Genomic DNA, 16,748 nt, shown 5'->3' with positions numbered 1-16,748 from the left:
GCCAGATCGCTAATGTCGAGATCTTCACAAATTGAATTTACCAGTTACCTATTGGAAAGATCGGACCTATACTTACAATTAAGGATAATCAAATTGATCATATTAGGAACAACGACATGCATGGTTTCAATCTACTATACTTGGACTGTACCGTGGCTGGCGGGCGCTAGTGTATTGGAGCGAGAAAACCGCCGCTGCCGCATAGGCTATGGCCCCTGCCCCTAGACGCCCGCAAATGATGACCGTATCTTGCTCCTTATATTCATTATATTAACGGGTCTGCTTAATTAACCCGCTAATAGACTCTGGACACCACGTTGGGAGGCTCTTTCGGTGTAAACTAGGTGGGAGTAGTTATTCCCAGGGAGTAAGGCCTTGTTTACTTTCATCTAAAAACTCAAAATTTTTCTAGATTCTTCGTCACATCGAATCTTTAGACGCATGTATGGAGTATTAAATGTAGACAAAAATAAAAAATAATTGCACAGTTTGGTCAGAATTGACGAAACGAATCTTTTGAACCTATTTAGTCCATAGTTAGACAATAATTACCACAAACAAACGAAAGTGCCGAAATTTTTTCAACAAAGCCTAAAGAAAATTTACCCTATATATATATTCTTATTTTGGAATAAATTTTAAACTTAGAAGTGCACTTCTTACGGAATGGGAGGAGATAGTTAACCCAAGTTTTGTTCGGTACACCTCGACCACAAACCACGCGGCGCTAGTTTTTTTTTTTCTTCTCGCAGAAGCGTGCCGATGAGGCGATGACCAATATCTCCGACCGTGACGTACCTGTCTGCCCCATTATCGTCACTCTACCTTGTGTCCACGGTCCACGTCCACCACTCCAGGTTCCTTTCCCTTCTCCAAAATCTCCATTGCGACTGCGAGGGGGTAAACATAACGAACACGCGCGCAAAAAATATTGACGAAAACTGGAGGGGTAAAAGGGGAAAGGCGACGGCCGCCTGGAGGAGCGAGAGGGCGGAAGAGGAGGAGAGCGGCAGCCGCAGGCCCGCAGCTCGTTGATGGTGGTTAGGGTTTCGCCGCCCGCACCCTCGACCCGCTGAAGAATCGCCCGGCGGTTGAAGAGGCTCGCGCCCCGCCCTGTAAGGCTCCGGCGGAAGAGGAGACAGGCAGAGGCCGACCGCGGCGCGCGGCTGATGGCGGAGCAGGAGCGGAGGGACGCGGAGGCCGGGGGCGATGCCGCAGCGGTGGCGTCGCACGCCAGCAGCATGCAGGTGAGGTCTCCCCTCCCTACTTCTTGGCTACTCTGTACGATTCTCGGAGCTTCACGATGCGTAGATCCGCTCCCTGCTATTTGATTGGCTAAACCTGAGTCCTTCGCGTGTCTTGATATTAGTTTGCTAGCGCGTAGTGGGTTTCTGGAAGGGAACTGTCGGGAATTTTGCATGGGGGCGGTGGGGAATTTATGGGGGCCAACCGTGCCTTAGATCCGAGTTAGCTGCTCTTGGAGCTGGTAATTTAGTGTTTCGAGAGGGATTGATTGGTTGTGCTTACTTCTTGGTGAACTGTAGTAATGAACGAACTATCATAAGATTTGTTTTTTTTTTAATTCATGAGGAATAAGGTAGGGGTTTTTGTTTTTTTGCAATCCCCATGCTGCTGTACCAGAACCTGCATGTTTGGAACTAGGTGAGACCTGCTTTACTGCAGAGTTAGTCTGTGTCACCTGGTTTCCGACTCTGTCAGTGAACTTATTGGTGATAGTCGGATGTGAGCATTTTCGGCATGTGTATTAGCCTTGTCTTTACTTTGTAGCACGATGAATTTGCGAATTTAAATGAAGACGAATGTGCCTTGATCATGATGTAGTCACTACCCATATCATTACGTCAACATGGGGCATGCTTGATTGACTAATATATTGATACAAATGCCAGTATATATTAGCTGTGTGCCGGCAGTAATGTACTTCTATCTTGAAAACTGTAGAGCCTGCTCATCTGATCTGAAATTTTATATGCAATCAAAAGTTCCAGCTTAGGTGGAAGTGATCTACATTGATTAGCTCAACTTCTAGGAGCAGAAGTTTCTTTGATTTAAATTTTTTGCATCATTTGATTATATGTACCGTGTGTGATTTTGTTCCTCTGAAGCCAAATATCCTAGCTTCATTGAATGTCCACTTCATTGGAGAAAAAATCGACTTTGTATTTGCAGCACTCCTGAAAAGACAGTATTACCATGCAATTTGGTAGTTTGACCTAAAAGAAAGATAAAAAAGGAACTCATGGTGCTCCCATTCAGTGGTTGTTGTGTATGTCAGAAAGACCAAAACAGCTTGTGATAGCTGCCATCTGATCTATGATCATATTTGTATCTGTAGTTATACTATCCAATCCAAGTATTGGTCACTTCAGTATTAAACAAACACTGATAGCCATGGTTTTGTTAGACATCTTTCCCATGGACTAGATGATGCCTGATGAATGTTTCACTAGTGCAGAATTTTTATTGTGGATAAGAGAGCCGGACCTGAAAGAGGGGGGGGGGGGGGGGATGATGACGCTAGTCAACATATGAGAATAGAACCAACAAAGTGTATCCTTAAGAAAATGCCATAAGAGGCCCCTGCAGCAGCATGTCATTAGGTTGAGGTGCAGCAGAGGTACCAATGATAGCAAGGTACCACAGTAGCTGGGCATATTACGGGAGAGTCTACAGGGCAAATCCAGTGCAGCAGAGATGGATAACAGGGTGACAGTCTAACCATGTCAAGAGTCCCAGTAGAAGTCTTAGCATTGATGTGATTGGATCAAAGGAATTTGCAAATTTTGATGAGTCCTGACAGTGCTAGTTATTTGTCCAAGTGAAGGCTTGATTTGTGTTAACTGGTAGCCTTTTTAGGTTATCTCTATGGAGGAGGTCCACACATATAATATAATGGTGAAGCATTATTTTATTCTGTCTCTCAAGCTGTCTAGTTCTATCAACCAAACTATATCTATCTGTCTTGTTACAAACCTTAACCCCATGCAGCCATGGTCTTTTGGCCCACCTTGGTCCAATGCAAACCAAAGTTCTTAACACAATTCTACGGACCACGTACGCCTTTGTAATATTCTGGAAAACAGACACAGACTTTGGTATGGATATAGTAGTAGGCAGATTAGAAAAGTCTCTTCTGCTGGTTGGATGTCACTTATTATGCAGCACGAATACTGATAAGTGCATCGGAAGCATACAGATATGACAATTTTAATAGTGAAAGTAGTAAATTACCTTGCAAATTGTAATAGCAATTACTGGCAAAAGCAGGATTGGAAGACCAGAACTTGCACACAAAAATCAAATATGATTGAATGTATTACTAACAGTGTTATCAGATCATATAATTGAGGCTAGTCATAAGACCACCATAAGACGACTAATCACGATTAGTTGTTGATCAGGGTCGATTAGTCGGTCCTAGTCGGCTAGTTGGACATTTAGTCGTCCATGTACCTAAATGTGATCAGAAATTGGCAAATGGAAGAGGCAAGCATAGGTCACTTAGCAGCTGAGATAGAGGGAACAGTTGTCCCAACAAGTCTTGTATGGATTTTGAGTGGGGAATACAAGAGCTTATAACCTCCCCCTAATCGAATGATGGGCTTTGTTTTTCTTTCAGTCACATATAAGTAAAGGCTAGCAAACATGCCTGTGTGTTGCAACGGAACCCAATATATATAGGAATTAAGGCTTTCCTATCATCGATAGATGCGAGTTGTTCTAACTCGTATGAGCACGGTCATGAGTCTGGGATACGTAGGCCGCGGCTCAATACGTGTTGGAATCAGACTCTATGTTTATCATCAGTAGACGCGAGTTGTTCTAACTTGTATGAGTATGAATCATGAGTTCGGGTCACATACGAGACACGGAGGGCGTGAGTGCAGTTTGAGAAGTAAAAAAAGCGGAACGGAATAAACTCTCCACTGTCTGGGGAGTTGGGGTGAGGTGGACGAAAAAATGGGTGGAGAGAAAGTTTGCCTGTTTACTATTATATATAGAATAAGTGAATAATGTACGAGTCAAGTCAGATTTAAAATGGTAAGACATCACTATGAGGTGTTGTGACTGCTGTAGTTGAGTTATGAATTCCACCTTGACCGCTCAAAAGCTGCTGACCTTTTTTGTTGGTCTATCTATGGGAAAGATTTTGAATCTTCCCTTGATTCTGATAGTTACAAGTGAGCAGGCTTCAGTCGTCCATTGTTTTTCTCATCAACTTGATGAACTAATTTTAATATAGGATCCCTATTAGAGATACCTAAACCGCAGGTGTGGATCTATGTATATGGAACAATGTGCTAGTGTCTATACATGACAAGTGTCAACAAGTCCTCCCAAGGACATTGAGAATTCGTCCTGGTGTAGCTCTGTCTAACTGGTACATCAAAGAGGAGCTCCCATGTCAAGCACATTTTTGTTCCCGATGCCATAGTTATGCCAAATCGTCAAAATTTGTGGGATAAACGTACCTTAGAGATGGAATTGAACACCACATTTGAAGTAGAAAATGTGGTTTGTTACTTTTGTTACATGGAAATAGGTCGTATACTGGCACCGGACTACTGTCATTATCCTTTCTGTTTGAAATGCATGATTTTTACCTTTCATTATCTCTTATTGAGCAGTGCAAGATCATATTAGTTTCCGTATTTGACCAATACGCTCAGTCTAATTTTAAGCCTTTTAGTTACTCCGTATATACTATAAATGATGGTTACAATTCTAACTGTTCCAGCGTGTCAAAGTATACCGTTTGACTGATGGTGGCAAGTGGGACGATCAAGGAACAGGTCATGTTTCTATTGATTACATTGAGGTATGAAAAATTTCTTTGCTAATATGTGTGGTATTTATTATTTCTTATTCATGGCTCTAGAAAATTCTCACACTTTCTCCTGATTTTCTTTGATAGTGCCCAAATATTTTTTTGCCTCTAAATCTACTTTCAGTTTTGCTACATTAGAACCTTGTTTCGACGTGCTTCATTTGGCCGTCATGCTGTTTCTACAAATAATAATGACATTGTCAAATTTTCAAATTTTGTTTTTGTCAATTCAAGGGAACATAAAAAAAACCTTGTCAAAGTAGACACCATTTTCATATTTCATACTGTGATGGTGATTCATGGAACAGTGTCCTGATGTAAAACTAAAGCAATAGTCCAATAAAAATGAAAATAAGCACAAATTACTTGATGGGTGATTCATGGATCAGTGTCCCGGTGTAAAAGTAAAGCAATATTGCAATACAAATGAAAACAAGCAGAAATTACTTGTAGTCTATGGCACCATGGTATTCTGTCATCTATAACTCTTATAATCCTAAACCCCACTAACTATTTCTCTAAGCATGCAAGCTATCCACCTAAGCAATGCACTACCATATTGAATTAAAATCCACTAAGTAAAACCTTAATAACTATTTATCTCAACATGCAATGCACTATCACATATATACAATTAAAATCCAATAGCACACATGACAACTGTAGTGTCCATGCCAGCAAGACAAATAAGTATACTACATAATCTACTAATCCGCAATTCCCGCAGCAACGCGCGGGGTATGTCATTGTATTATGATTTCTAATCTGTGGGCGTACTTTTTGGACGTTATATGACTTATTCTTGGGTTGGTTCCAGGGTTCAAAAGAACTTGGTTTGACTGTTTTAGATGAAGAGGACAATGAGACGCTACTTATGCACAACATCACATCTGACGATATTTACAGAAAACAAGAAGGTGAACTAACACAGTATCATTCTATTTTCGCGCTAATGTATATCTTTTTGCAACTTTCTAATCCATTTTCTTTGTTAGAAACAATCATTTCATGGAGAGATCGTGAAGCAGCGACAGACTTAGCGCTAAGCTTTCAGGAAGCTGCAGGATGCTCCTACATATGGTGATGGAAGCAAGAGCTGTGGCGCAGTTACCAAGTTTTTGTTCAATTGCTCCCTTTGGTTTATTTTGTGTTCTTTGTTGGTGCTGTGCAGGGAACACATATGTGAAATTCAGAGAAACCTTCAGTTCAGTAACCTTGGTGGTGAGTTTTTTAAAATCAGCTGCGACTGTTATTCATACAACACATATTTGCATGCTCTTCTCATCTTAACCATGTCTGCAGCTCTGGAAGTTGGTCCTCGTCAATCATCAGAATCTCTAGAAGCTTCTAGAATAATGCATTCAAATGGTACACCCATTTTTCTGAATGTCCGCTTGAGATTGTGGCATCTTTTCAAAAACATTCATTTTGAAATTATTTTAAAGCAATTTGCTGAAAATGTCTATTTTGGGGACATAACAGAAAGTATCTTACTGTCCATTGCAAAGTAGGTGACTAGATTCTGGAGTGCAGCACAACTAGAACCCAGCCGTTCACTATTTTTGCTTGGTGTTACGTGAATGAAAAGGCTTGCACTATTTGAATATAAATGTGTCCTATGTTAGTATTGTTCAGTAATCATTTGCCACTCTATTTTGTACTTACAGTTAGCTTGATAACTAAAACAATTCCTTCAATTGTCCTCAAACATTCACAACAATTTTTGACTCATGAGTCATGACGACCTCATATAGAATTCCTAAAAATATGATTAATGTATCAAAGTCTTATTCAATGTACTATGCTGAAGAGCTTGTATTATCTGGTAATATTTTTGAATGCAATCAAAGGCAGAAAATATCCTTAGGCCATCACTTTCTTAAATTGCCTGAGATGCTTGGCGAATGAAAGAATCATTCTTGAGATGTATCAGGCCAAAATGAAAAGAAAGTTCCTCTCAGCCCCATATACATTATGGAGACAAAAGTAGCCTGTTTCTTCCACTTGTTAACTATGGTAGTAATAAATGATTAATATACATCATCTGTAGTTATGTTTCTTATTAAGGTGTGCAGTTAGGTATAAACTAATGGATAAAACATGACAATGCCAACTCCTGAAGTTGATAAAAGATGATTCACTTGCTCTTCAGAGTTATGGGCATGTTTTTCTGGCCTAATTTTGGTTCATTAACCTTTTGTTTATTTCTGGTTTCTTCTCCACATTTTTTCTTACACTTTGTTATGCAAACATGTGAACAATGAGCAATGACTTGTGCTTTGCTCGGCTGCAGTTCATATTACTGTCCACTTTGCTTAGCTGCGGCTCATATTAGTGTCTAGCATATATGCATGTGTACTTTACCTCATCTAGTGTTTGTCTCACTGTTATGTCTAGTAATCATGCTCCCCTCTGCAGATGATTCATTCCGCTCTGCTAACGGCGAATTCAGGGAGCTTCCTCCTGTTGAGTTGTCTAATCTTCCTTTTATTTTGAAGGTTAGATTTTTCTTTTCTTCTTCTCATATGAAAATGTTATTATTTGGCCTTCAACACATAGTCACAACATTTATTTATTTTATGTTTTGGTTCAATGTTTACTCTTGCTATCATTGTGGCACTAGTAATATGCATTCTGTCTGGGCCGAGAATATAGTTTGCTCTTGCCTGATCATGTCTTTTTTAAGTCTGATATCTTGATGAATACATGTTGAAATTTGGTAGTCCCATACTAGCTTTTGACTAGCTGCTTATTCTTATATTTGTCTAGTGTAGCCCAGAGTGTGAAGGTAAAACTATGATTATCTGTTTTCGTATGTAATCATTGTTACTAGCGGTGAATGGGGTTGTAGGGTTGTTTGTGAATTGAGACAGTTTTGGAACCAGGCCAGTCTGTCTGTCTGTTGAAAGGCATTGCTGATATTGCTAGTCTGATATGTACCTTTTGCTTTTGTTGTTGTTGTTGTTGTTGTTATTATTATTATTATTTTTTTGGGGGGAGGGGGGGTTCTCAACAGTCGCAAAGATCCGCCAGGTACAGTGATACATTTATCAATAAGGTTTTATCAATAAGGAAATTATCATATATTCTCTTGATCCTTGGGAGCTTAAATGAACTAATTTAAAAATACCGGTGACAATAATCTGCAGACTGTATTGGAGGGTGGCATTACAGATCAAATCCACGTGGCAGAGTTGATAACACAAGATGTAAGCTATCTGAACGTTGCCATGTCATGGGCACATGTACGAAATGTGCTGGTTTCTTGTTAGCATTGTGCTAATTGTATTGTAAGATATTAATTTCATCGAAACATCAACCAAACACATGTTACTCCCTGAAGTATGGAACATGGGTTTGGTACAGCACATTAATTCCAACAAAAGCCTACAGATGGATGCATTTGTGCCTCCTTATTAGAGTGATTTTGAAAATAAGTAAACTTGAGCTTTCTGTTGAGTTTTTTGGGAAAATGCCTCTCAAGTCTCAATATTGCGGCATCCATAGTTTGTTTGTTGAAAATTCATTATTGATGGGCGAGACGCATCATATGCTGCATTATTGGCCAATACACTCTCAGTTTGATTGTTCTTTTAGCCTAACTCTTTCGTAGACATTAGATGAAATAATCTTATGTAGAGTTTTGTTTGTAGATAATGTTTAAGCAAGATTATTTTCCACATGCTAGTTTGTCAGAATATGTAGCAGTCGCCTAAGGAGCCATTTCTTTTCTTGATTAAATAATTGTACTATTGCCTACACAATGTCTCATGCCTGTGTAGTGTAGATGTCATCTTGACATAAGATTTGTTAAACTCATCTCTTTCCATTCAAATAGAGATGTTTGCTTGAGTCTCACTGTTCTTATGATCGGACTAGTTATTGTTGTACATTCATGTAACAGTAGGTCAAATGTTTTCTAATGAGCGATATAAGGAGGCTTTCGAATGGTGATGGTGATAAGAACACATAGTTGCAATCCAACTGCATGAATCTAATTATATGATTCTGATCTCATGTATGGGTGGGTGGTTTGATGAAATATGAATCCAGTTAGACTGGAATGACTGTTATGGATAGACAATGGTGGCATGGCATTTTCTTCAAATCCGATGTATGGTGCCATTAACTCAAAATAAGAATGGTCTTAATACTTTAATAAACTGATCGATGGTGCTTTCCTGCTGAAATCCCTTCTTGACTCTTTTTGTTGGTTTGATGGGGACCAACATAACTAAGTGTCACTAAAACTTCGGAGAGGGCTGCATAACAACAGATGCATAGAATTGACTATGCCATCTTTTTTGGGCATGATTTTTCTTTGACTGAAGTCTTGAACTATTCTACATGCAAATTCCTGCAGCGTGACTTTTTCCCAAAGCTAGTGGACATTTTCAGAATGTGCGAGGATTTAGAGAACATAGATGATCTTCACATGATTTTCAAATTGGTCAAGGGAATAAGTAAGTACATGCCTGTATGAAAAGTGCACTTGCTAGCGTTTTTATACTGGTACTGATTATTAATTTTCATTCTGCAGTATTGTTGAACAGTCCATCGATCTTTGACAAGATTTTCTCTGATGAGTTTATTCTTGACATAATAGGTGCCCTTGAATGTATGCTATCTCCATTGTTATCCCATGTTTCTCATATACCTTCATTACAGCATGCAGTCATGTCATCCAAGGTTGCTGGTTTCTTAATTTAACTAGATATACTCTGTACAGATGATCCAGAGGTTCCAAGAGTGCAAAAGCACCGTGCTTTTCTAAAAGATCATGTAGTTTTCAAAGAGGTATTCTGAGTTTTCTTGCACATGTTGTCGTGCTTGAGAAGAAATGTTATTTAATGTACATATAACCATGTATCTGCCACAGGCCATACATATTGAAAATGTTTCTGTTGTTTCGAAGATTCATCAAACATACAGAATAGGCTATCTTAAGGTCAGTGTCTCTTCATAATTGTTAGCTAAGTTTTGTACCTCCTTGCCCTCCATCCCAAATTATAAGTCATTCCAAGAATCTTGGAAAGTCAAAGTATCTCAAGTTTGACCAAAATTATAGAAAAAATTACAAAGATTTATGACATCAAATAGATATGTATGTTATGAAAATATAATTAATGAAGAACCTAGTGATACTTAGTTGATATCATATCTGTTATTATCTTATCCTATAAATTTGGTCAAACTCGATATACTTTGACTCTCAAAGATTCTTGGAATGACTTATAATTTGGGATGGAGAGAGTATATGTTAATATTCCTTTTACTTAGCCTCTTCTAGGGCATGACTTTTTTGGGGGGCATTTGCAGGATGTTATACTACCACGAATATTGGATGATGCCACTCTAGCAAGTCTGAACACAATGATACACTCAAATAATGCTTCTGTTAGTGTTTCTGCCTCACCACAGTGTTGGTATCCTTAAATTGTCTCCCATTTGTTACTTGTGATATAATGATCTGCCTGCAGGTTATTTCCTTGCTAAAGGATGATGCACTTTTTATAAGACAACTATTTGCTAGGATGAGGTCATCAGATATTTCTATGGAATCAAAACGAGAATTGGTGAGAAGGGCAGAAGGCTTTATTGTTCTTGTTAATGCTGATCTGTTGTCTTCGTTTTTTAACAGTTCTTGAGTGAAGTCACTAACTCACTATTGTAAATTAGTTAGCATCATCACAATGGAATTGAGTTAGATAGTTGAAGCTAATAAGGCAAGACTCTGCCCCATTGCTGTTGGCATTGATGCAAATGATAATCTAGGACTGAAAATGTCACTATCTTCATGATTTTTATTGATTTTTTTTTGGTGTTCCTTTATTTCCTAACATAACAAGAGACAGCTGGATTAGCTGGGCTTTGTTTAAGATCTGTGTTATTTTTTATTGAATGAATTATATAATTGCTAAATCTGATTATTACTTGAGTCTAGTTGTTCTTCATAGGACGTTGGATGTTTAGGTTTTGCTTGTCTTTAGGGAATTCGGGTTAATGCTACACAAAAGTTTCATCACCTTAAAAGTTGCCACTCCGTCTCCCAGACTTCTGTATGTGGCTCGCACATTTTGGGCCCACCTCATTTCTAATGAAATTGCTCAAGATTTCGTCACTTGCATTTGCTATCACAAAAGTTCTCTTATCTTTATGATTAGTTAATCTGGAGTAAGCTACCTTGCTTCGCCAGTCTGTTTTCCTTGCAATTGCTGGAACCTGGGTTGGAAATGGAATGCCTTGCATCTTTTTTGTTGACCCTGCTAACGATGTTTCTGTATTTCCAGGTTCTGTTCTTGCATGAATTTTGCACACTTAGTAAGAGTCTACCACTTGTTCAGCAACTGCGACTGTTTCGGTAGGTCCTTCAATTTCATTCTTCTTTCTTTCTACCTGTAAAAGGCATAACACAACACTGCCACGGTATTGTATCAATTCTCCAAATGTGTAAATGCATGGCTGCAGGCTATCTGTACTACAAAAACAAAAAGAAATATGATCATATAGTTCCGGTGTGCCTGAACTTGGTGTTGTCATTGTTTTCTCTGCTTGGCAGCCCTGTGCTTTGCCTCGCTATCGTTTGACTTCAGATTGCTGAGGATATCTTGTTATAGGTATATCAGGGGTTATCATTCAGATTTTTTATGTGTTTATTATCTAATACGTATAACCTTAAATCGTTGTGCACAATGTGACTAATAGAGTGCATACAACCAACCCAATGTACCTTACAGATTCGAAGACAAATATGCTGCTCTACTTTAAGATAGCTGTGAACTCTTTTTGGTTGCCGGAATTCTTAGTATCCAGGAGCTAACCACCAATTTTTCTTCAGGGATCTTTCAGGTGAAGGCGTTTTTGAAATAATTTCTGAAGTGTTGCAGAGTCAAGATAGAAAAATCGTTTCAGCTGGGTACTTATTAAAGAGTGCATTTATCTGAGCATCTTTGTTGGTGAACCACATTATGTTCGATGTTCTAACTGCAGTTTATTGATGAATGCAGGACAGACATCCTTATACTTTTTCTTAATCAGGACCCTAACCTATTGAGGTCATATATTGTCCAGCAAGAAGGAAATTCTCTTCTAGGACTTCTGGTAAGTTGCAACTTCTTGACGTCTGAAATCATTAAAGGCTTTCATACAGTACTCCCTCCACTCCAAACTATAAGATGTTTTGGCTTTTCTAGATACATAGCTTTTGCTATGCGCTTAGATATACACTATATCTAGATATACATAGAAAAGGCAATGTATCTAGAGCCAAAACGTCTTATAATGTGGAATGGGGGGAGTAACACTTATTCCATCCTTTGTGCTCCCTCTGATTGAAACTATAAATCATTTAGGATTCATTTTTGTGAACCATTTTATCATTTTATGCTTTAACTATATTGAGTATACATATGTAGGTAGATTTACAACATAAGATCGATATTAGTAGATTCAATATTAGAAAATACTTCTGTAACAACCTTTATTTTTTATAAATATCATAATCCTATACAAATGAGTGGTTAAATTTCAATCTTGTAGACTGTTGACATTCAGAAGTAGTTATATCTCTGATCAGAGGGATTAGCATTTTGAATATATGAAACTGTTAATCATTTAGCTGAACTGGGGTGCAACTGTGCATTTCTTATCTCAGATATTTTAAACAAGAAATAATAACAGGGCCTCTTTGGATATGATCTAAATATGTATTTTTCTAGTGATATAGCCATAAAACACAAGAATCTATCTGTCACCAGCGAGTTCATTTACTCTTGGATGCAATTGAAGTGAAATGAAAGATTTCCAAACTTTCCCTTATTTTCTCAATGCCTCTGTATTATTATTTCTTCCTAGTCATGTTTTGTGTATAATTTCAATGCTAATTTTTAGGTGAAAGGCATGGTAACTGACTTCGGTGAGGAAATGCACTGCCAGTTTCTAGAAATCCTGCGCATATTGATGGATTCTTTCACTATGTCTGGAGCACATGTAAGTTACGTTTTCTGCCAAACTGAGTTTAGGTATATTAGCTTTCACTCTGTAGTCGCACTACCTCTTGAGTTGTTCATTTGAGTTTGAGTCTTACAAATTGAGCTCACATATTTTGTTATATGTGATATTTAATGTAAGTTACGTTTTCTGCCAAACTGAGTTTAGGTATATTAGCTTTCACTCTGTAGTCGCACTACCTCTTGAGTTGTTAATTTGAGTTTGAGTCTTACAAATTGGGCTCACATATTTGTAATATGTGATATTTAATTGATAAAATTATTTGGAACTCCACTACTATACAACCATGGAAATAGATTTTCCCATGCTAGTTCAAGTTTCCGACTTTTACTTTCAGTATGGTGATGTGGACTGTGTTTATAGTACTACAGTATTACACATCCCTACCATTTGCCACCTAGGGCACAATCTGTTGAATGATTCAATTATTAATCATGGGGTTATGGATTGCTTGTCTCTTCTGGACTTACCCATTTGTTATTGCTTTCCACTTTGCTTATCTCTGAACTCTGATGCATAGTTTGCCATTGTTATTTTTTTCTTCTTAATATAATGATACACAGCTCTCCTGTGTATTTGAGAAAAAAAGTTGCCATTGTTTTTGGTAACTTTCGTGGTGGTACCGTGGTAGATCATGGTCATTTTATAGCATCTTGTGTTGAAAACTTGGAATCTGTTAAAAATCTCTGAAATTCACAAAATTCTCTGACCTGATTTAGCTGCACTAAGTCTTCATTCCTTGCTGCAGAGAGACATAATTATTGAGATTTTCTACGAAAGGCATCTTGACTATTTGGTTGATGTAATAGCATCCTCTTGTCCCCTGAGGAGCTTGTCTCGATCAACATCTAACTCTGTACGTGTTGGTGGAAATGCTGAAGGACACCGTATCAAGCCTGAGATTTTGTTAAATGTTTGTGAACTGCTGTGCTTTTGTGTAGTTCATCATCCCTACAGAATTAAGTACTACTCTGTACAAACTTCTTCCACTATACCTTGATACTTCTACGATCTTTATATGCATGTTTCTAAATGTTTGTTAATCTTGTATAGGTGCAATTTTCTTATAAACAATGCTATCGAGAAAATCCTTACATTGACTCGACGGAGGGAGAAGTTTTTGGTTGTAGCAGCTGTTAGGTTTATGCGTACTATTATATCCAGAAATGTAAGATTTATGGATTTTGATTTTTTTTTTCTTTTTACGTTGTTAGAAAATTGGAAGTTCCCTTGAAGTTATGCACTATCATGGTTTAAGTGTTCCTCAATGTATCCTAGCTCTTGCAGAGCTCATTTTATGGTAGATGTAGTTTCAGCCCACTAATGATGTGCTATTGTAAGTTTCAAATATAAAGTATATGCTATTACCAGGCATTGCATTTTACCTTTAGCACAATAGTTTCTTGCAAAGAACTGTTCCTAGGTGATATCTGCAGGATAATAGCTCGCCCGCTTTAATGTTAGCAAACCATGATTTCCTGAACTAACTGTTTATTCGTGATTTAAACAAGGCCCCAATATTTGTCATTGTTTGATTGCTTTATTTGCTGGATTCTCAGTGCAACTACCGGGGCATATATATTTTCACTTATGCTTCCTACAATCCAGATATATGGCTAAATAACGGATCCCCATTATGTGTGTTAATTAAACAAGCAGCTAGGCATCATTCTTGTATCCCACTTTATCTATCCTTTTATATTTTGTAGGATGAGCATCTCATTCGCCATGTTGTGAAGTTCAACTTGTTGAAACCAATAATTGATGTCTTTGTTGACAATGGGGAGAGATACAACATGCTACATTCAGGAGTACTTGAATTGTTGGAATACATACGAAAGGTACGACTTTAGGTTGTCGCTTTGAATTTTGTGTTTTACTTGGTTGCCACTTCGAATTCTGGCTTTTACTTCACCACTATGAATTCTGCCTTATGCACTGGATACTTTACCTGCAGGAAAATATAAAAGCTCTCATTCTCTATGTTATCGAGACTTTCTGGGAACAGGATGAACTTGCCAAGTTTGAACACTTTGGGAGTATTCAGGCCTTCAAACTCAAGTATAACCAGGTTGAACCATTTCTTGTGTACTAGTGCATCCCATGTTGAGCTTCTGATAAAGTGACACTTTCATAGTGCTAACACTAGTTTCTGCCTACCTTATGCATTATTGAGTGAGATGGTCTCTCTTTTGTTTCTTCCTTCTTTTGACAAGTACATGGAGAGTGTTGAACAAAGGTTGAATGCTAGTGTGCCTGACATGAGAAAGAAGGCAGAACAAAGAGGTCTTGAGAAGGAAGAGGAAGACTACTTCAATGAGGACAGGTATGTTATTGTTTTCTTACTGGTAATTTCTTCATTATTAGTAATATATAGGCGAGATTGGATATTCAAGGGTGCTATTATGTTCAGAGATTATACAGTGAATTTTCAAGTGAAATGATATTGTTCTTTCTAGTGATGAAGAAGATTCGGGCTCTGGCCGGCGGCCTAAACATGCACAAAACCAGCATAGCAAACCTAAGCCTAAGGTCCCTAATGGAAGTGAAGCCGACGACACTGATGGTGCCTCCAGGTATTGTTTCTTCAGATACAGTCTGATATGATCTTGAGTTCCCACGTGGTAGCTTATATCTGTTGTATTGCTTTCTCATGTTACGTTTAATGACAATCTTGAAAATCAAACCATGCAGAACTCCATAAGTTCTAGTTTAATTTGTAAATGTTGGTTGCTTCAGTATTGATCCCTGCCTTTTCAGGCCTAAATCTGCTGGACTTGTGGACTATGACGATGATGATGATGAGGACTTTAATCCACCACCAAAGGAGCCTTCTAGGCCTGCAGAGGATGATGTGCCATTAAACATATCCCCGGTGAAGCGGAAGCCAGTGAATGCAGTGGATGGGAAACATGCAGATGGGGAGGGTCGCAGGAGGCAAAAAATAGAAACCAGAATTAGTTGTGCTAAAATTGCTGCTGTTACTAGTACAGCTATTAAGCACACAGATCTACAAAACAAGCATGCTTCCCACTTGCCTACATCAGCCACGCCAAGTACTGAAGCCAATGGTGTTTTTAGGGAGCGTGGCACTAACTCTGAGGAGCATCAACATTCTGTAGAGAACACGGAAACTTCACGACAAGCTGGCAGTGATTGTATAAAAGATGTGGGCAGTATGTCTCCCGAGAAGGCTGTAAATACTACAAACACAAGTGATTCAGAGCCTTATTCAGTAAGATGACTACTCCACAGCTGGTTTGCCCCTGTACCCAACCTGTTCTCTAGCCAACAGGAAGGAATTGGAATGTGGTTGGCTTCGAAGGCTGAATTCATTGATATCAAGCTGGAAGCATGATTGGAGGTGACATAGATTGCAGCTACCTTTACATCTCAAGTAAAATTCCAGTTACCCCTTTTTGAGCCTGTAAAGTTAATTTTCCGCAAGGAAAGATCTGACAAACATGAGAATTGGAATGACTGTAGATTCGAACATTGAATGGGCCTTGCTCCTGCTGCTGCGCTCGCTATTGTATCTGTTTATGAGCTAATGGAGTAGCAGTGAATATGTGCCTTCAACTTCATTATTTTTCTTCACAATCATTGACTCTGATGTTACTGTTGTAAAACAAGTAGGATTAAGGCATAGTTTCTGTTGAATAGCGTTTTTGCAAGAGTTGTGCTAACTCATCTATACGATTGTAATTTGTTGGTTCATAGATTGGGTTGGACATGCTGTCTTGGATAATTAATCTAGCCTTGTGATACAATAATTTATGCATAATGTTTTCTTCTTTAAGCCAAAGATGTGATTCTGCACATTTGGCACAAATTACTCAGGACTACAGTAAGGGAGAATTTCAACAGTGAATAATGTTCGATGTATATC

General features: G+C 38.4%; 1 protein-coding gene across 1 annotated transcript; it reads left to right on the top strand.

Moving 5' to 3' along the window:
* Positions 907–16,643, top strand: LOC8086323 (serine/threonine-protein phosphatase 4 regulatory subunit 3). Its single transcript, XM_021455450.1, has 25 exons — positions 907–1,247; positions 4,760–4,840; positions 5,667–5,766; positions 5,845–5,929; positions 6,021–6,070; positions 6,152–6,217; positions 7,268–7,347; positions 7,999–8,058; positions 9,213–9,312; positions 9,390–9,467; positions 9,579–9,646; positions 9,729–9,797; positions 10,169–10,246; positions 10,330–10,425; positions 11,140–11,210; positions 11,688–11,765; positions 11,857–11,950; positions 12,740–12,838; positions 13,608–13,822; positions 13,913–14,027; positions 14,569–14,700; positions 14,817–14,930; positions 15,076–15,185; positions 15,319–15,435; positions 15,620–16,643. The coding sequence occupies exons 1-25, from the start codon at positions 1,170–1,172 to the stop codon at positions 16,101–16,103; spliced, it is 2,718 nt and encodes a 905-aa protein (XP_021311125.1). The 5' UTR covers positions 907–1,169; the 3' UTR covers positions 16,104–16,643.

The sequence above is a fragment of the Sorghum bicolor genome, chromosome 3 (assembly GCF_000003195.3).
Source record: "Sorghum bicolor cultivar BTx623 chromosome 3, Sorghum_bicolor_NCBIv3, whole genome shotgun sequence".
NCBI classification, from domain to species: domain Eukaryota; kingdom Viridiplantae; phylum Streptophyta; class Magnoliopsida; order Poales; family Poaceae; genus Sorghum; species Sorghum bicolor.
This window is presented reverse-complemented; position numbering and strand designations above follow the sequence as displayed.

Bases quoted from the DNA above. Each gene is read 5' to 3' on its own strand.
- LOC8086323 (XM_021455450.1), top strand. From the start codon at position 1,170: ATGGCGGAGCAGGAGCGGAGGGACGCGGAGGCCGGGGGCGATGCCGCA. The intron at 11,951-12,739 runs GTAAGTTGCAAC...GCTAATTTTTAG, and splicing joins ATTCTCTTCTAGGACTTCTG to GTGAAAGGCATGGTAACTGA. The intron at 14,028-14,568 runs GTAAGATTTATG...TATATTTTGTAG, and splicing joins GTACTATTATATCCAGAAAT to GATGAGCATCTCATTCGCCA.